Here is a 21,829-nt window from a genome sequence, read left to right as displayed (position 1 = left end):
AACCAAGGCTAAGATTAGATGAGGTGAGTGAGGCTGGAGTTTATGGCATGAATTTTTTAGAAAAACCGTATTAAAATATTATTGATCTTAATTACTGAGGTTTTTTTTGGGGGGGGTCTCCCATTAATTTGCTCTTGCCCTAGTCTTGGCCCTATTGTGAAGGACTTCAAGTGACATGCTGAACAGCCTGGACATTATTTAATCTACACAGTGGCAAGCAGCTCCCTTTTTTTTTTTTTTTCCCTTTAACAGAGGCAAGACCAGATCAGACCCGCATTTGGGGGAGCTCCCTAAACTAACACTTAACGCTTCCACATTATCGACATTATTAACGTTAACTCTCTAACATTTCAATGTCATATCCCAGCTCCCTCGTTTGCCCCTAAAGCACAGACGCCCTCCTTGCCCTCCCTCCCCAGGTGAGCGCCCCCCCGCTCCGGGAAGGCCCCAGCACCTGCCGTCCCGGGCGCGCCCTTCACCTGCGCTGCGCATGGCCGCTTCCGGCCGCCTGCCAGGCCTGCGGGGCGATACCGAGACAGTCGCTCTGCTCCCACGGGGCGGAGCTTTCTCATCGGCGCGATCGGCGTTTGTCTCGTGCTGCCTCGCCCCGGCGGCCGTCCAGCGGGAGGCGGAGCGAGTCCAAAATGGCGGCTCTCAGGCAGGCGCGCTCCTTGCTGCTGGGGCTTTGAGGTGGTCGCCCAGGGTCCAGGGGACGATTTCCCCGCCGCGGGGGCCCTAGAGGATGAATCGGGGGCTCTGCTAAGGTCAGGCGGCGGGGCCGGAGAGAGGTGGCAGCAAGGGCTGCGGTGGCGTCCACGCAGCGGGATGTGCGAGAGTTACTCCAGGTCGTTGTTGAGGGTCTCGGTGGCGCAGATCTGCCAGGCTCTGGGCTGGGACTCGGTGCAGCTCAGCGCCTGCCACCTCCTCACCGACGTGCTGCAGCGCTATCTGCAGCAGCTGGGCCGGGGCTGCCATCGGTACTCCGAGCTCTGTGAGTACCGGGCTGGGTGCGGGAGGGCTGCCCCGGCAAGTCACGAGTGACACCTCCGGTCTCCCCGTCCTCTTTCGGCGTCCCCGCGGTCTGCGTCCCGCACTCCGCCCTGAGATCTGCTCCCTCCTCAGCCTCCGACGCCCCTGGGCTTCCACTGCCCCTGCGAACTTCAGTCATCCCTGGGGTGCCTCTTCCTCATCCGCTAACTTCCCGCCACCAGCCCGGGAACCCAGTCTCCGCTCCCGGCTCCACACCCTCCTACCTCTCCTGCGCTCTGAAATGTGCCTCGATCTTTCTCATTGTCTCACGTTTGCGGCGAGTAGAGTCACCCCCAGGATGCCCTACACCCTCTTTTACCCTGGTCCTTTTCCTCTCTTGCCCGCAAACTACTACAACTAGTTGTCACAGGCGCTCCGTCTACCGGCCGTTTCATACAAGACTGGCCATTCTTTAGCTCCTAACTACACAGAGACTCGTTGACAGCTCTGCTCCGTTAGAGACTTTGCCTCTTCTTTCTGTACCTGTTCGTTTCATAAATAACACCTCCGCTTACTGTTTCCCAAGGTCGACTTTGCCAGTTTCACTGGTTAGATTAACTTTCACTTATGTGTCAATGACCCATTGACATCCTCCTCTATAATTGTATGTCAGTGGTTATCAAAGTGTGATAGAGGGATCATAGGCAATTTACAAGGTCCTCCAGGTAATCTGGGCTACAGTATTTATGGGTTTTTATAAATAGTATGTGGTAGTATCTATAGCTAATGGTATTTAATAATTTGATAGAAAGAATGGAATATTTTAATAGAAGCTCACATCATCATGTTGATGTGAAGCAAGCATGTGTGTGTGTTGGGGAGGGGTGACTACTGCTTACTTAAGTTTCAGGTCATGATTTTTTAAGGTAGTAAAGCTGGAGAACTGGATGAAGTGTTCCGTAGGATATTTTGTTAAAGTTTTTCCTAGACCGAAAAATTGAGACTCATAGATACGCTGTACTTCTTAGGCTCCAAATTCCCTTCCCATTTGCACAGTGCTGCCAAAATAATCTATCCCAACACAAATCTGATCCTGTCATTCTTCTCAAAAAATATTTCAACTGCACTCCATTGGTTACAGGCTAAACATCTAAACTCTTAGCAGCACGCAGTTCCCTTTGTGAGCTAATATTTTTCTTATCTTCTGCCCCCCCTGCCATACTAATCTGCAACTGTGCTGAGCTATCTTGCCTTTCCAAAATGTTTTAAGCTATCCATTCCTATATGCATGCTGTTTCCTAGAGTGTCCTTCACCCCTGGTCCACTAGTAGTATTACTTACATTTTGGGATGTACTTATCACTTGCTCTAGGGAACTCATGTTATCTGCTCTCATAGTTCTGTGCATGATTCCGTTATGTTATTCATCACCTTGGTTTTGTAATCCCCATCTCTTTCTCCCTCCCCCCCAGGAGACAAAGTGATTATGTTTGTATTCTGTAACCTACTATGGGGTCATAGTATAATAAGCACCTAGGAAACATTTGTTGAATAAATGAATGAACTGATAATCCACAACCATAATAGCTGTTTATTGACTTCACATTTTGAGTTCTAAAAAATGGGTGTGTACTGAATGCTTGATTTCATTGATACTTCTAAATTTGGAACTGCAAAGTGATGTGCATTCATTGTTATCTTGAAAGTCCATCAGTAGCAGAAAATACTCTCCTGGCTTTTGCTTTTTCCCTTTGTGGAGCCTTCCATGATCTTTGAGTATACTGTTACTGTTACGCTAGTATCATAGCATATAGACTATATTTTTACTACTAAGTTCTCTAAGGACAGATGTTCTGTACCTTTAGGTACTCAAAATATCCCCTGAATACATAGTTACTTTCGTGCCTCATATGCATCCAGAATGTGTGCTGGCACTCCATGTAACCAGGCGTTCCAAAGTCATCAAGGGATCATTGTTATGCTTAAATGTAAGCCTACTTCCTAATTACCCAGTTTCTGTAGTCAGTTTTCTTGGTTTCGGTGAGAATGCAATTGTCAGGTTCATTAATTCCCCATTGTGGTTTGGTGACTTTTTTTTTAATGCTAATTTTGGTATGCCTATTAGATATTTTTAGATTTTTTTTTCTATACTTTATTTTAAAATCGAATTCTGTAACCACTGGTTACCACTATGCAATCTTGTGTTCTACTTCTTTAAATCTTTTTTCTCTTCTTTTTTCATTTTCTTTCTTTCATTCTTTTTTTTTTTGAGGGGGGGAGGACAGGGTCTTGTTCTGTCTCCCAGGCTAGAGTGCAGGGGCATCATCATAGCTCGCTGCAACCCCAAACTCCTGGGCTTAAGTGATCCTCCTTCCTCAGCCTCCCAAGTAGCTGGGACCATGCCTAGCTAACTTTTCTATTTTTTGTAGAGATGAGGGTCTTGCTCATGCTCAGGCTGGTCTTGAACTCTTACATATTGTATTATGTATGAAATACGTATGTATGCAGTGAAAGCAGATGTAAAACTTTCAGAGTGATGCTTCATTCTGAGTTACTTCAGAGAGATGCTTCACTCTAAGTTACTTATTGCATGGTCCAGGCAGTAAATGCAAAAGGAGTAAGAGAAAGGAGAGATGGTTGCAGACTGTGGATTCCTGGGTAGGATTACTTTGCAGAAAAGATAAGATTTGAGTTGAACTATGAAGTATGGCTGTATAAAGGTATAGAATATTCCAGGTTAGAGAATAGCATAAACTAAGATGTCCAAGTGAGATTAAGCATGATAAAAGCCCCAGAAAGATGATCATGTGTAGCTAGTTCATTTGAAAGATGTTTGAGGAAAATGTTCAACAGAGTGCAGTCAAGTTATAGAGGGACTTAAAAGTGAGACAAAAGAATTGAAACATGGCAGGAAACATTGCATACTCCTAAGTTGGGGGATAGTAGGATTAAAGTGGCATTTTAAGAAAATTGTACTGACAGTGAAGTGCAAAGGAGATTCAAGTGGGCAGAACTTGGAACTATACTGATATATAGTGATAGTAGGAATAGAAAGAAAGAAAAAAGTCTGAAATCATAGCCAAAAAAAAAAAGGGGGCGTGGGAGAAAAAGTACCAGAAGATCTTGGGTTGAGATTGCAAAACATAAGAAGGAATTTAAGATGATTGCATTTTTTTTTATTTTTCTTCTTTAGAGATGGAGTCTTGCTTTGTTGCCAGGGCTGGAGTGCAGTGGCTGTTCACAGGTGTGCACGATCATAGCACACGACAGCCTGAAACTCCTGGGCTCAAGAGATCCTCTCACCTCAGCCTCCTGAGTAGATGGGACTACAGGTGCACGCCACCGTGCCCAGTTAAAGTGATTATGGTTTTTAGACTGGGACAGTCATAATGGTTTTAATAGGAATAGTAGAGTTGAAATGCATGTCTATGTTCAGTAAGAGGAAGAATGAATATTAGTTTTGTTTTTTCTTTTTTGCATATCACAGCAGTAACACATACTTGTGGAAAATTCAAAGAACGCAGAAGTGTTTGAAGTTAGAAGTCTCCTGTTTCAACCACACCATTCTCTACTGCAGCTTCCATGCCCTTGCACTGTTAACTGTTGCCTATATACCCTTCCAGAATTTTCTGTGTGTGTTAGCACACACATATCCTATTCTTGCAAAGTTTGGAGTCTTCTTTTCATTTTGCAGCGTGATTTAATTTCAGATACTGAGTTTGAAGTGATCATAGAAGATTTCAGTAAAAAAAAAAAAAATGCTTTAGGCTACTGAAAATCGGGAATTGGAGTTTTCATAGAAAGTTTTAAAGATGTAGAGAGACCAAACAGGCGCTGTGGCTCTTGCTTCTAAATCCCAGCACTTTGGGAGGCAGAGACAGGAGAATCATTTGAGGCTGCAGTGAGCTATGATCATGTCACTGCACTTTAACCTGGACAACAGAGCAAAGACCTGTCTCAAAAAAAAAAAAAAGAAAAGGAAAAAAAGGATATAAAGACCTTAAGTTCTGCTAATGGTAGGCATAGGAAAAACTTGACTTTTGTAAAGAAAATGTCACTATATCTAACTTTTTATCTTTTTATCTCCATTTTATGTGGTGGTTTCTAATTACATTTGAAAATTTATATGTAAATTTTATGACCTGAGTCCTTTTTTGTAAATATTCTTGGATGTAAAATATTGATTTGATGGTATAATTCATTTAACAGATATTTATTGAGTGCCAGATATGTGCATCCACTGTTTTAGGTTCCAGAGATGCATCAGTGAACAACAGAGGAAATATAATGGATGTTTACTTAATCAATATGGCACACTAATTATTTGATAGTAAAAATAATAATAGTAATGTTTATGGGTCATGTACTTTGTGTTAGTCACTGCTCCAGATACTTTTGACCATCTGTACACTACTTTCGATATTTGTTCTATACTAGCTGATCATTAGCGTGATTGTCTGTGGTGTTTTAGTTAGTTATCAGATTATATTTAAAACTGACTTTAAGAATCAGGTTTCTGGGCCAGGTACAGTGATTCATGCCTGTAATCCCAGCACTTTGGGAGGCCAGGGTGGGAGGATCGCTTGAGGCCAGGAGTTCTAGGCCAGCCCTGGACAACATAGTGAGACTTTGTCTCTACACAAAATAAAAAATAAAAAAATTAGCCAGTCATGCTGGCATGTACCTATAGTCCCAGCTACTCAGGAGGCTGAGGCAGGAGGATCGCTTGAGCCCAGGCATTCAAGGCTGCGGTGAGCTATGATTACTCCACTACACTGCAGCCTGGGCAACAGAGGGAGGCTCCATTGCTAAAAGAAAAAAAAGATCAGTTTTCTAATATTTAAATAATGTGATATTCTGTTTAAAATCTATTAAATTCTTTTTAATAACTAGGTTTTAAATATATAGCACGTATGATTCTCAGGTATATATTTACTTAATACTTTTTTTCTTAATATTGTAAAAGATATTCATGGGATTTTCTTCAAATTGGATTTACTTTTGACTTTGTTTCAGATGGCCGAACAGACCCAATTTTGGATGATGTTGGTGAAGCTTTCCAACTGATGGGGGTTAGTCTGCATGAACTAGAAGACTATATTCACAATATTGAACCTGTTACTTTCCCACATCAAATCCCTTCATTTCCTGTTAGCAAGAACAACGTGCTTCAGTTTCCTCAACCTGGAAGTAAAGATGCCGAGGAAAGAAAAGAATACATTCCTGATTACATGCCACCCATTGTGTCTTCTCAAGAAGGTTTGTGATCGTTAATTTGTTTCTTCCTCATATAGTAGTCACTATTTTAAGTGATTTTTTTTTCACTCTTTCCTGCAAAGAAGGAACTTAAGTGATTTTTAATCTTACCTTTCCATGCTATGCCAACATACAAATTCTAGAAATGCAATCAAAATATTTTAATGTGACTTACAAATTATTCTAACTGTTAAATCAACAAACTTGCAACTGACATTACCAGGCAGAGCCATGGCGTAATCAGGGATATGCCCGATGAGGCATTTGTCTCCTTTGTCAATTTAAGTAGGGAAGAAAAGAATGTGACATAGAGGGAAGTCTTCCAGCAGACGTATGAGAATGGGATAGTAAGTAAATTAGAAAACCTTTGAAACAAAAAAGAAAAATTGGGGTTGCTCTTTCCCTTCCCCCTTAACATTAATGTAAGTTCAATGCCGTTTTACTGGGAACAGTGAATGAGTTGTGCATATTCACTGATGCTATGCAGACTTATTTCTGCTGTTCGTGATGAGTAGAGATGTTTGTTGTTTGATCATATCGAACTTTTGATTATGAAATGGTAGCTAATCAGCCACAGTGGTCAATCCCATGGCAGAGTCCCTTTTTTCTGCGTGATTTTACGTGTTGATCACTAGGTTCACTAAGATTCTAAAGAGGTACTTAAGTAATTTGTGGTCTCTAATATAGGTACAAAATACTTGTAAAAAATAGAAAAGTTGCAATTAACTTCTTTCCTTTTTTTAAAACAATGTAAAACCATAGGTGTACTTCAGGACGATGCATATGATGCCAGAAATATTAATAACTTTTATTTATATTTTTTTATTGTGGTAAAATATACATAACAAAAATGGACTATTTTAACCTTTTTTTTTTTTTTTTCACCTGGTTCTTAGTGTGCAATATTTTAACCATTTTTAGGTGTACAGTTCTGGGACATGAAAGTACCTTCACATTGTGTGATGACCATTACCACCATCCATCTCTAGAACTTTTTCATTTTCCTAAACTAAAACTCTGTCCTCATGAAACATAACTCCCCGTTCCCCACTTCTAGCCCCTGGGATCCACCGTTCATTTTCTGTCTTCATGAATTTGTCTGCTCTAAGTCCTTCTTACAAGTGCAACCACATAGTATTTGTGTTTTTGTGACTGGCATATTTCACTTAGTATAATGTCTCCAGGATTCATCCAGGTTGTAGCATGTGTCAGGATTTCTTTCCTTTCTAAGGCAGACTAATTACATTATATGTATGTTCTACATTTGTTTATCCATTTACCCATTGATGGACATTTGGGTCGTCTCCACTTTTTGGCTCTTGTGAATAATGCTACTGTGAACACTGGTGTGCAGATATCCTTTGTAGGGTCTTGCCCATGGAAGTTCCTTGTTTATCCTCCTGTTCAGGCACACTGCTGTCATTAACAGTGGAACTCAGAAATCTACAGATGCACCTCAGCCATCCCCAACTTCCCTTAGCAACTGCTTAAAATTCTGTCCTTCCTCTCCCCACCCCACCGCTTTGAATATATTTGTATTTGTGGCCTTTATTACCTTTGAGGAAATCTTACTATTTATATTCTCCTATGTAAAGTTCTATTTAAACCCCTTGTTCAGCCGGATGCAGTGGCTCACGCCTGTAATCCTAGCACTCTGGGAGCTGGAGGCAGGAGGATCGCTTGAGATCAGGAGTTTGAGACCAGCTAGAGGGAGACCCCACCTCTACTGAAAATAGAAAAATTAGAGGGGTGTGGTGGCGTGTAGTGTAATCCCAGCTACCCAGGAGGCTGAGGCAGGAGAATTGCTCAAGCCCAGGAGTTTGACGTTGCCATGAGCTAGGCTGATGCCATGGCACTCTACCCAGGTAACAGAGCAAGACTCTGTCTCAAAAAAAAAAAAAAATACATATATATATGATTTATTAAGCATCCTGGACATCTTCATGAAAGTAATGTTTAGTTATCAATCCATGATATGTCCTGTTGTACTCAGAATTAATCTTTGTATGGCTCTGAAATTTTTAGCTGAAAGGCTACTTAGAAGTAAGCACACAAAATTGGTAATTGTGCTGAGAAAGCATGAATGGTAATCAAATGCTGGGAGAAAACTTGAGGCATTATATAGAGGAAGAAACTAAAGAAAAGACACTACGCTAATATGTAAGTAATTAGTACATCAGTGATTCATAGAATGATAAGCGATCATCATAAGTTTCTATCAGTGAATAGACAGTGGTCAAGTTTAACAACCAAGACTTGTGTGCACTATCACATGGCACGTGAATGAGCCAGAACTACTGTCTTCTCCTGTTTCAATACTTTAGCCCACATTCTCTGTGCCTTTGGGAGCTTCCTAAATGTGTCTGGTGGTTTGCTTATTTTTCTGTCTCCTAATACACCACCTATTTAATAGTTAAATTGTTTGATATTTTTTCCCTGTTTTAAAAAAATATTTGGAGTCCGATGAACAATATTGGATTAATCCTTTTTGGGGGAGATTAATATTAATCCTTGACTCATGCACACTCTTATCATTGGTCCATGCATGACCTGCATCTATTTAGAGTTATTTTTAATAATAAGCCCTAACAAACTGACTACCCAAAACCAAAGCTAGGACTTTGATAATAATCTACACTTAACCATTTGGTTCCTCTTGTTTTATTTTTATAGCATGCAAATATTACACAATAAAATTATCTTAAAGTGTTATATATAGTTATCATGTATAAATACTGCCAAGGAAATCTAACTAAGCTATCAGATTTATATTGGGTAGTGAAGCAGCATGAAAAACAATTTAGTGATTTTAGATACTGACTTCTGGCTGAAATCACTATTACAATAAATTTTTGGACTTCTTCCCTGGATTATTTGAAGCAAAAGAAGAATCTTATTTAAAGTTTTAGGCAGTATAAATTATAAATATTTTAAAAGGAAAATAACATAAGGCATGAGACTGATACCAAGTGTTTTCAGCAAACACTTATGCATCACCTAAGGAGCATAAATATTGCTGATTCATAAGAGATGCACGTGGTTCCTGAGGGTGCAGTGAGCGATAGGCAGTGCAGTGAGATGCTTATCAGAACCTTCTTCCCCGTTCATGGGCAAAGGATATAAAACGCAATCCTGTGGTTACCATTTTTTAATATAGCCACATAAGTCAACTTAATAAATCGTTTACAATCTGAAATTTTTTTTTCCCCCATGGGTACAGCGTGTTAGACAGTTGTTAGTATTCTGGTTAACAGTGCAAAGTGTGGTACAGAGGTGAACAACTGTGATAATGATACTATTCACCAAGCTTTTTATCTTCCTTTTACTTCCTTAAGAGCCACAGACGGGCAGACTTTGGTCATAAAACATTATGAGTAAAGTACTGCCCTGGGGCTCTGCTCTTATCAATCATTCAACTTTGTGCGTGTCATAAAAGCATTGGAACATCTCTCTGCGCAGAGCGCTCCGAGCACGGTGGTCAGTGTGGGTACACAGGAGGCCTGGGTGGCAGCAGCCGTCATAGACACAGCATGGACTTCACAGGGTTACTCAGACATGACTGAGCGAGTCACTTAGTTTGTAGTCTTCCCAGGCCGCTTTACCTTTCTCCACTTTATATCCATCATCTGTAAAAGAGGTTTGATAATAACCTGCCGTATTGGTGGTAGGGAGGATTGAGTGAGATATTTTTTATTTGTATAAAATAGGACAGTGCTTCTTAACACAGAAAACACATAACAATGTTAGTTCTCTTCTCACTTTTCCTTTCTCACTCTTAAGGAATTTGCTTTGGAATGGAAATAAGCTATACATGTATGGCGTCACTCTATAATAAGAACAGATGTAATGCTGTGTGTGTTGGTGCACCTGTAGTCCATCTACTCTGAACGCTGAGGGGGGAGAATCGCCTGAGCCCAGGAGTTCGAGCCTGCAGTGCGCTGTGATTGCGCCACTTCACTCCAGCCCGGGTGACAGGGTGGGACCCTGGAAGGAAAACGGTGTTATCGTCGTGTGCTTAGGAGCTGAGGGAACACGGACTAATGGCTGGGCTGGGCTGGGCTGGGCGGGCATAGCCATTAGTACTTGACTGAGGAGCTGTTTGATTATGAGCAGAGTGGAGACGACAGAGGAGATGGTATGGAAGAAGCTCTTGCCTACTGTATCCAATTATATGTTTAGAACTTAGACCTCTTTGAAAATATTTTATACATGCACATTTTCGCTTGGACTGTTACAGTTCTGATGGCTGGTACCCAGTGTGTTTTATCCAAGAACATTCTCTCCCCAGCTTGCCATACATATTTTCAGATTCACACCAAAACCATATTTTTTGCTTCCTATTTTATTGTGCTGAGGAATGTCTGAAAATAGTACCATGTACCATGCCAAAGTCATTGTTCGGTTCTCAGAGTGTGGCCACTCGATCACTGGTCAGTGACGGTCTTCTAGGTGGTCTGTCGATGGGTTCAAAATATTTTCAAGAGAAAGAAAAGAGAGAAACAGAAACCATGTGCTCTGTTTTACTTATTGCAGGAAACTTACCAAGCTCAGCTTAAACTTGGTGAAGATACTGTGATGTTGCCACTTTTAGGGTTTCTATTTTTTAAAAATTTTAAATAGACTATTTTTTAGGACAGTTTTGATTTACAGAAGAAATTGAGAAGATAGTGTGGAGAGTTCTCTTATGTTCTGTACTGTCTCCAGTATTGTTAATATCTTACATGAGTATGATACATTTGTTATAATTAACAAACCAATATTGATACATTACTATTAACTAAATCCACATATCATTCAGATTTCCTTAGTTTTTACCTAATGTCCTTTTCCTGTTGTAGGATCCCGTTATATATAGTTGCCATGTCTCCTTAGACTCCCCTTGGCTGTGAAAGTTTTCTAGGCTTTTCTTGTTTTTGAAGACCTTGACAGTTTTGAGGATTATTGGTCAGGTATATTATAGGCGGCCCCTCTAATGGAGTTTTTCTGATGTTTTTCTCATGATCAGACTGGGGTTATGAGTTTTTGGGGAGAGAGACCACAGAGGTAAAGTGCCATTTTCATCACATCATGTCAGAGGTATATCCTGTCAGTGTAATTTATCACTGTTGATGCTGACATTGATCACTTGGCCGAGGCTGTGCTTGTCATGTTTCTCCGCCATAAAGTTACTCATTTTCCCCTCTTTCCAGACTGTCCTCTTTGGAAATAAGTGACTGTGTGCACCCCCACACTTCAGGAGAGGGGAGTGTGCTCCCCCTCTTTGAAGGTGGAATATCTACATGAATGTGGAACTCTTCTGCATGGGGTTTGTCTCTTTTCCCCCAGAGGTTTCTACTTTTATTATGAAGCCCTTTAAAAAATAAACATTTACAGGTTTGAAAAAATTAACAAAAGTAATACAAGCTTGTTGAAAAAATATATTGCCTAAGTATAAAATGAAAGCATCTCCTCACTTTCCTCGTACTCCCGGTTCCCAAGAAGAACCTGGGTTAACAGGTGTGAGTCCTTCTCCGTCTGTTCTCCGGACACTTCGGATTCCTTACACTCGAGAATCTGTGTCCATCTGGTACCTGCTGTTTCTTTCTCAAGCTACTGCAATCTGACTTCCACTCCCACCCTTTTCTTGAAATAATTCTTGCTGAGATTACCAATTACTACCTAATTGGCTGATCTAAAGGAAATTTAATACCTTTTTAACCACCTCACATTTCAAGAAACAGAACCTTACCAAGTGTCTCAGAATCCCCTCGAGTGCCCAACCCTAATCCCAGCCCCCTCTTCCCCACCAAAGAGAACCACTCTCCTGACGTTATAGGAATTACTTCTTTGCTTTATAGTTTTATCAGCCAAATGTGTTTCCCTAGACACATTAATGTTCTTCACATACCCCCTTTTTTTCTACTTTACATGTCTTAATTCTCTTTTAATTTACAGCCTACTCACCCATTCTTTTCTTTTGTCTTCCAATTTATTTGCTGAAGAATCTGGGTGGTTCGATTTGCAGGAGTTCCCGCAGTTGGGTTCCGCTCACCATATGCTCACAGTGCACTGGTTTTCACTTTTTTCGGTATTAGCCGTGCTGATGCGTGATACCAAGATCCATTAATTCATTAGGGTTGTGAAGTAGTGATTTTCTATCATTTAGTTTTCATTTCTTTGTTTAGTTGGAATAGTTTTATAAGGGAATCCTTTCCCGCATTTACTATTTAGTAGCTTAATGGTACATTTCGTATAGGGAAAGCAGGATAAATGCTTGACTTCTTTCATTTTAAATACCCAGTTTTCAAGATTATGAATTGGTTCCTCATCATCCTTAGAAAGAGACTAGTTTTTTAAAAATACTATACCATTATGAACTTACAAATTTGAACATATTTGATTGGTTTCATTCATTACAATTTTTACCCTTATTGCAGCACCAATTGTCCTATCTTTGGCCACTGGCAGCTTCTGAGTCCTTTTGACATGACCCTGGTAGCCTCTGATAACGTCGTTACTTGCTGGTGTATCGAAATATAGGCTCATCTTGTCTATTCATGTCCAATGCTGAGACTTGGTCATTTTGGGGAATAGCCATTCTGACAGGTGTGTGATAATATCTCATTGTGGTTTTAATTTGCATTTCCCTAATGTTTAGTGATGTTGAGCATTTTTTCAAATATCTGTTGGCAGTTTGAATGTCTTCTTTTGAAAAATGTCTATTCATTTTTAATTGGATTATTTGTTTTCTTTCCATAGAGTTTTTTGAGTTCCTCATATATTTTGGATGTTAACCCTTTATCAGATGTATGACTTGCATATATTTTCTCCCAGTCCACAGATTGTGTCTTCACTCTGTTAATTGTTTCCTTTGTTGTGCAGAAGCGTTTTATTTTCATACATTAAATAATACCATTTGTCCATTTTTGCTTTTGTTGCCTGCGCTTTTGGGACAAATCCCCCAAATCATTGCCCAAACCAATGGCTTGTAATTTTTCCCCTATGTTTTCTTCTAGTAGTTCTACAGTTTCAGCTTGTTTAAGTCTTTAATCCATTTTGAGTTGACTTTTGTAAATGATGTAAGAATACAGTTTCATTCCTCTGCCTATGGATATCCAGTTGTCTTAGCACTGGGAAATAGCATTTCAAATACATGATCTGTGTTCTAGGGAGACATACTAGAACTCGGTTGGTCACTGTTTGTAGCCAATAAGTAAATACATATTTCTATTCATGTGTGTACATGTAGATGTGTATAGACAGGTAAGGTGCCTCATGAGTTCATACAGATATTTTCAATTCAGTTCAGGACTACAGGATTTTTCCTTTTTATGTTACATCAGTAAATACTTTCATCCATACTGAGAATTCTGGTTCTCAGGAATAAAAATGATGATAAGATTAGAATATTCTCTAATTACTCATTTCCTTTATCCCAGATTATACCTACAATATTGATGCTGACACTATCATTCATTCATTATTACTGAAACATGTAAAAACTTTTTTTGGCGTATGCTATCCTATTTAATTTTCTGTAATTGAACCATATGTATATTGTTAGACCATAGAGCTATTTTCTTGAATTCTGTCACCTCATTTCTGAGTTTTTCTAATTTTGATTTATATTCTTTCATATCTTTTAGATCATTTAAAAATAGAACATCAAAGTGTTCATCTGAGTTTTGAGTGTGTGTTTCTCTTGTACTTTCATTGTCTGTAGGGATGTTGTTTTGGTATTTAGTCTTTTCCTTATAGAAATTGTGTATGTGAACATAGTTGTCTGAGCCTTTAGAAGCTTCAGGTTGGTTTTTCTATGTTTACAGTGCTCCCTCTTCTGTTGTTTTTGTGTAATGTCCACAATTACCGGTGGGTTGCTTGCTGACATTTTCTGTCCTTGTTTTCCTTTGCCAACTATTATCTGCATCTTCTCTTTCCTTTTTTTTTTTTTTGGGGGGGACAAAGTCTCGCTTTGTTGCCCGGGCTAAAGTGAGTGCCGTGGCGTCAGCCTAGCTCACAGCAACCTCAAACTCCTGGGCTTCAGCGATCCTACTGCCTCAGCCTCCCGGGTAGCTGGGACTACAGGCATATGCCACCATGCTTGGCTAATTTTTTCTATATATATTTTAGTTGGCCAGATAATTTCTTTCTATTTTTTTAGTAGAGACGGGGGTCTCGCTCTTGCTCAGGCTGGTCTCAAACTCCTGACCTTGAGCAATCCACCCACCTCAGCCTCCCAGAGTGCTAGGATTACAGGCATGAGCCACCGCGCTGGCCCTCTTTCCTTAATATCAGTTTTCCTTTCCTTGCTCCACTGGGATTCTGCTCCCAGCTGTGTCTTCTCAGTGGGACAGAGAGCAGTGAGGGTCAGGCCTGAGAGCTCAGGGGCCTGGCTTTTCCAGCCCCTTTAATCTCAGCCAGGCCCCTGTGCGTGGCTGTTCCTGAAGTGGCACCACCCTTCCCAGCATCAGCCTCAGCTCTCAGATTGGCCTGCTGGGCTTTCCACTGGGGTTCCCATTTCAGGTCAGTCTCCTGTCACTTCTCAGTTTCCCCAGCACAAGTGCCTTGCATTCAGGTCTTGTGGCCGCTGGTAGTTTGCGCTCACCTGTTTGTATTGTGGTGTTGATGGGTGTACTCTTTTACTTGGTTATGTTAGTTGTTCAATGCTCAGACTGGGCACGGTGGCTCACACCTATGATCCAGTGCTTCTGGGGGCTGAGGTGGGAGGACTGCTTGAGGCTGGGAGTTTGAGACCAGCCTGGGCAACATAGCAAGACCCTATGTCTACAAAATAAATTTTTAAAAAAATTAACCAGGTGTGGAGGCATGTACCTGTAGTCTCAGCTATTCTGGAGGCTGAGGAGGGAGGATCACATGAGCTCGGGAGTTTGAGGCTTCAGGGAGCTATGATCACAATACTGCACTCCAGCCTGGGTGATAGAGCAAAACCCTTCCCTCTCCCCCCCAAAAATTAGGTTTTCTAAAAATATGTATATCTTTTGCTTTGCATTCAAACTAGCAAAATTAGCCCTTCAGTGGAGATATATGTTCCAGAATAGAGAGGAAAATACCAGCATACACAGATATGATAGAATACAGTTTATAGTGGACTTTGCCAAAATTCTCTTCCTTATAAAACCTTTTTTCCTTTAATCTATTTGGATTTATAAAAACAAAAGTACATTCCAATGTTATAATAAATGTTTTTATGTTTCTGAATCAACAAAGTAACCATATCAAGCATCTTAGGAAAATGAGATGTTTTGATATTTACTATACGTGCTAAATTTGTCTACTTCTTCCTTCCAGGCATCCAGAACAGAAAAAAAGATTTTGTTATTTTTTTCCCCCAAATTTAAAATTTTCCAGAAATTTAAGATTTATTTTCCACAGTTATATTTTTTTGGAAATTTCCCCAGATGTGTGTTTGGAGAGAGAGTGGGGGAGGTGTCAAGGAGAAATAGAGCAATAAATGCTGCATGGCTGGCTCGATGAAAGACCCCCAAGTTTGTAATTTTGTTATAAGTTAGGATTTACTCTGGCTGCTTTCCTGAATTTGAATAGTGCAGTAATTGCCTTTTATTTACCTACTTCATATAGCTACACAGAACTATCCTATTTCAGATTAAATGATATCAAGTTATTTACTTCTTTTACAGTGATTATATTATATACTGATCTTGTGCCATTGGTGCTAAAAGGAAATTCAAAATCATTTTTTCATTCATTCACCCATCCATCCAGTAGCTATGGAGAACCTGCTGTACGTAGGCACTGCTCATTTCCAGACAAAAAAGAAAGGACTTTCTCTGCTTTCCTTTCCTGGAGCTTATAGTCTACTTGGGGAAAGAAAGGTTATAATTATAATTTGGCATGTTTAAAGGGAAACAGAGTGCTCCCAGACTGTAAATAGCAGCGGTTTCTAACCTGATGTGTCATAAGGAGTGAGGAAATCAATAGATATTTTTTAAGTAGGGGGATAACATGATTCGATTAGTAAATTCTGTTGGTACCAAGAAGGATGGACTCAAGAAGGAGACAGCAGTGAAGAGAGTCTTGCTGGAGCTACAAGCAGTCATCCTGAGAAGATGACAGGAAGAGCCAGATTTGGGAGATACTTAACGGTCAGGATCTGGTGATGGGTCCGTTGTAGTTATAGACGGTGTGACACAGACAAGACCCGAAGGTTCAAGCTTGGGACACTGGGCGGGTCATCAGATATCTGAATACCCAGATCTCAAACACACTGGCCAAACCTGGAGTTAAAACTTAGAATCTCCTTATATCCCTCAGGGAATCCTCTAACACCATCTTTTATTTATTTTTTGAAAATAGGAATCGGGTAGAGTTCAAGATTATATAATATGACAAGAACCTGGGACCCAGGACAGACTTTGTTGCTTAATAAGGGCAGCAGATGCACTTGCTTTAAAACGGGTGGGCAGGGGCCTGGTCACTGGCTGCCCGTGTGGGGCAGCGGCTCTCCTCTCAGCCCTCAAGGCGTCAGCGTACGGTACTGAATTAATGTTCTTTGAGTTCTTATAACAGAATTGCTAGAAAAACCCGAAAACCAGTTCTGTTACAAAAGATTAAATATCAACCTTAAGTTTTTTAAGTTAGGGCTTAAAGTTATATTCACATAACAATTTGTGCATTGATACCTAATATTCACTACTGTCGTGTGATGTTTGACTACCAAAGGTCATAACTTGGTATTTCATTGAAATATGAATTTAAAGCCTTTTTTTTTTTTTTTTTTTTTTTTTTACTTTCTCCAAATGTAGTATACCTATTATATCTTCTCCCAAACTCTAGTTCCCTCATTTGTAAAATGGGTATAATAACCTCCATGGACTCGTCAGGACCATTGAATGAGATATAAATGTTATATATTTTTATAGGTCTTAGATAAGACCTTCTAAGGGCAGGCCCACGTGTACAATTTGTTCCTGAAAAATCTCAGCACCGAGTATAACTGTTGTCATACCACATGTCCTGGAAAAACACAGTACAATAAGTATACAAATTTGTAATAACGTCCACTCCAGTTCTTTCTATCTGGGAATTCTGACCTGCTGTGTAAAGCGCTACCGCATCTGGTAGGGACTCAGTTTGTGTCTGCTGAGGGCGTTTGGCTGCACTCTGGTTAAATGAGGTTCTGCTCTACCTTTCTCACGAAACTGCACTGCCACCAGCACAGAGCAGAGCACGACTCCGTCTCGAACAGGTGAGGAAGATGTCTGTGAATGTGCAGGTGCTACGAGCCAGACCTTCACTGTTATCTCGTCAGTATCTGTATTTGTCTTCCATTGGTTTCCAATCTGCTTTTAGTTTTACTGATCTACTTTTAAGTAACTTTTAATCTTTCTTTGAACCCTTAGACATAGTCAAGATTTTTAAATTTTATACAATACTTAAACATGGTTACTTGCATCTAATTTTAACATAAGAAAAAAGTAATACTTCTCTCTCCCAGTCATTTGACTGTGCCACCCCAATTTCTCTCTCTCCCTTTTTTTTTCTTTTACTACGAGCACCACTGTGGTGATTCATGTTACAGTTGTTGATATTTTGTGCTTAATACAGCGCCATGTGCGCAGTTAACACACACATTAATCGATCATTTCTCTCATGTAATCAGACTTGGTTTAATTATGATTCATTTTTATCAAGTATTATATACTAGAAATATAATGTTTAAATATACTCTGCTATTGGTAATATTTTGTTATCATCCATTTGACTCTTGGTAGAGACTTCAAATTCTGCAGGATAAATAAGAAAATTGATTCCTTTTCTTAATATGAAAGTGATTATAATTCAGTAGGTGGCACTCTTTCCTTTTCTGTTAATGAGTATTCAATTAAATGCAAAAGAATGTTTTTAAAATCTTGAGAAAAAGCATATAACTTTAAATTATCAATGGCTTGTTTTAGAAAGAATAATAACAATTCTATTCATAATTTAGCTTCTATGGAACTTTGTTAGAACAGTTACATAGAAATACACTTAATATTTATTTGCCTTGAGAAAACTTCTATACCTAACGCAGAATTTCTTTTAACAAAGCATTCTGATATCCTTTCTGAAACTCTAGATTTTCTTTTCAAAAATTTGAAATTATTACCTATTATTATTCACTTTTCCTTCCATGTTTTGATTTTTTTAAACATTATTGTCAAAGTCCTATTAGAAGATACTTTAAAAATTAATACATTCTCCGCATTCTAACATAGCAGCTTTCCTTATTTTTAATTTGCTCACCTCTTTTTTCATTATGAAGAGAATATTTTCCTATTTGAACTAGTTAATACAACATAGTTTTGCTCTTTTTGTTCAACATTATTTATGTTTTACTTTATTTTTAACTTAATATTATATATTTTTTTGTTCCTGCATATTTTTTATATTTCCTACTTTTTGAAGAATATACCATAATTTACCTAGCTGTTTTCTTATTTGGGGGCATTTTTAATATTTTAAAATATTACAATGTTGCATCGAATATCTTTGTGCATGTTTTTCTTTTATATTATTTCCTTATGATAAATTCCCAGGGTGGGAATTTTTAGGTCAAAGGTATAAACACATTTATGGTTTTTGACACGTATTACACATTGCCTTCCGAAAGAGTTGTATCAGTTTACAGTGCCACAATGAATGTGTGATCATACCAGTATCCTAGCAGTCTCACTGGAGTTAAATTTCAAAGTGGAATTTTTTTTTTTTTACTAGCTTAGATTAAACAATTTTGGGGGGGATCATTTTGTTTTAAAATTTTTAGTTGAAATGTGGGAACTATAAAAAAAAGTCTCCCCCTGGAACATAACCACTGTTATTATTTTGATGTAGTCCTTCAAGTCTTTGTGTGTGCGTGTATATACATGTGTGCATGCCCATTTTAGCATAACTTAATTTTTATATATAATTTTATACATTGCATTTTTCATTTAATTAATTCACCTATTGGATGCTAGCCATTAGCCACTTTCTGCTTGCTAGGCAGTGCTAGGTGTAGGGGTGAACAGGAGGTGTATAGAATGGATTGAAGTGATTTGGTTTGGATGGTTCTGTTAGTCATGATAGGGTGTGTGCAGAAGCAAGAATCTGGGATAAGTGCTGATACGGAGGTACATAAGCTTGTTAGATATTTTTATCTGAGAGATGCTTACTTAAGTAAATATCTGTGAGTATTGCCTTACGGCAGTTATCTGTTCAGATTTAGAGTAAAGGTTGAGAGGTGTCATCTGAACATTACTCCATGTGGCTGTGTAATCTTCATAACCATCATTTTAAACGGCTCTATGAGGGGCCATCCCTTAGTGTTGAATATTTAGGCTTCTTCTAATTTTTAACTTATGTGAAGACCACTGCAAATATGCTTTAAAAAGGCTAAAATAAGAAAATGGAAAAATGATGAAATTGCCTGAATAAAGGTGATCCAATAGTGAAATAAATTGTCATCCTCCATTTTTTTTACTGTGGAACCCAGAATATTAGATTTCAAGAATGTATTAAAAAGGACTAGAAACACCATCTGTTTAGCTACTTTTAGCTGTCATTTGAATCCAGTTGAGATTTACAGCATTTAGTTTTCCACTTTTACAATAGAAAAGAAAAAAATTGGCATGTTTCACAGTTATCAGACAAATGAAAATGTTAATAAATACAGTGGGATAGTACTTCTGGCCTTTGATGATGATGATGATAGAATTGGTCATATAAGTGAAATTTCAGGCTCTGAGTCTTCAGATAACAACATCCTAGATGAATTTCCTTAAACTCAAGATTTGATGTATTTCTAAGGACAAACTAGAAATATGGTCTCTCTTCTAGTGATTCCACAGAAAGGGCTTTACCATGCAATAATATGTTTGTGACAGGAACCTAGACTATCCTGTTTTGAAAGGATATATGACAGTGTTTAAAAAAATATTTTGTGCTGTTATGCACCAAAATTTACATGATACACAGGGTTTGATATATTTAAATTCCTATTAAGATTTCTAATAAAATTGTTTTCACTATCCTTTTCTCCATACTTCTGTAACTTCTTCATAAAATGGCTAAAAAATATAAAGGTTCTATTGGACCCAGATGTTAACGATTACTGGCTATTCTTCCTGATATACTGAGAGTTAAAGTAAAAAATATTTGTCAGATTTGATGGCTTTATTACATTTTAACACTTCTTTTTAGTTTACAACCCTAATTACGTCTGACAGACACAATTGGGAATAGTTAGAAGGAAACAGTAGTTCTGGACCAATCAACAATGGAGTGAAAGACTCAGGAAGTCCCAGTGCCGTGGTAAAGGTGAAAAACTCATTTTTCATTTCCTTTCATGTACAGTGTGTTCAGATTAACTTTAAAGGAGAGTGAGATGGAGGTTGGAAGATCGTGTCTACAGTTGAGTGCTACCTGTGTGTGGAGCCTGTCTCAGCAGGTATCCCGTCATCAGCTAACAAACCTTTCCATGTCCCTTGACAGCTGCTAGATATCCTATTGCAAATTAAATGTGAAACAGGGATGGACTTAGTTGCTCTTAGAGGATTTCTCAAAGTTCAACTTCAAATGAAGTTGTTAGTGTATTCATTTTTATTGAAGCTGGCTTTGTTGGGAAGGAAAGGATAGCTGGAACTGTCCTCTGTGGTATTAAGAAAAATAAAATTGATGCCTGAAATTTGGTACCTTTACATATCTATTAATATACATAACATGTCAGAACTGTTATAAATACTGTGCAATCGTCAATCCTGCCAAAGTGTTATTTAGCCTGCTTGGTAGTACAGCCTATTAGTAAACATATGTTTATAGTTTAACAAATGTTTCACAGCAGGGTGTTTTTGAGACTTTCCCTTTCAACTTCATCTTTCTAAATTTTAGTAACAAAAAGATACAAAACATGGTGAGTTTATATCACACCTTGGGGGACAAGAGGCTAAATTCTAGATTTGCTGAAACTTAGTAACTACAGCACCACCACTTATATACCCCTTGCTTAGGTGCCACCCACTGACCTAATGACTTTACACATATTAACTCTTCTAATCCTCATAATAACCCTGTGAAGTAAGCACTCTTACTATCTTTATTTTATAGATGAGCAAAATGAGGTGTAGGGATGATGACTTTTAAGGTGACACCCTAGTGACTGGTGGGTCCAGGATTCAAATCCAGGCAGTCTGACTCCAAAGAACTTTTTTTTTTTTAAATTACTGAGCTATTTTTATACTTAAATTCTGTTACTATAAGTGATATTCCTATTATAAGGCATTATTCTGGAGAGTCAAAGATCCATAAGGAAGATTTTTGGGGTACATTACGCCATTTGTTTCATCCTATAGATCTTGGACTTCTGAGAAGACTTAGGGTTATTGCATGGGATGTGTGAATTTATGTTGGGTAAGCGTATGTAGGCTACATTTTTTTTCTTTTTTTTTTTTGTTGTAGGCTAAATTTAAGAAAATTATATATAGGTATATTTTAAATGTGCATAACAGTTGTGGTTCACAAAATTCAAATTCAGTAATATTACTTAGTTCTTAGCTTTTTGTTATGTACTGCCCCAATTAACATATACTAATATTACAACAATTGAGGTTCATGAAATCTTTTGATGTTAA

At 38.7% G+C, this 21,829-nt stretch overlaps 1 protein-coding gene across 2 annotated transcripts in view; it reads left to right on the top strand.

Moving 5' to 3' along the window:
- The first annotated feature begins 601 nt into the window (after window positions 1-601).
- TAF3 (TATA-box binding protein associated factor 3) overlaps window positions 602-21,829 on the top strand; it is a 129,144-nt gene continuing 107,916 nt past the window's right edge. The window contains exons 1-2 of one of the 2 annotated variants that reach the window (XM_045536037.1): window positions 602-991; window positions 5,985-6,227. In XM_045536037.1, coding sequence (XP_045391993.1) covers window positions 826-991; window positions 5,985-6,227 — 409 coding nt within the window. In that variant the 5' untranslated portion in view covers window positions 602-825. The remainder of the gene's footprint in view (window positions 992-5,984; window positions 6,228-21,829) is intronic. The other variant, XM_045536042.1, reaches the window with a different exon arrangement.

The sequence above is a fragment of the Lemur catta genome, chromosome 1, assembly GCF_020740605.2.
Source record: "Lemur catta isolate mLemCat1 chromosome 1, mLemCat1.pri, whole genome shotgun sequence".
Taxonomy (NCBI): Eukaryota; Metazoa; Chordata; class Mammalia; order Primates; family Lemuridae; genus Lemur; species Lemur catta.
The sequence above is the reverse complement of the archived record's forward strand: the minus strand, read 5'-3'. Positions and strand labels throughout refer to the sequence as shown.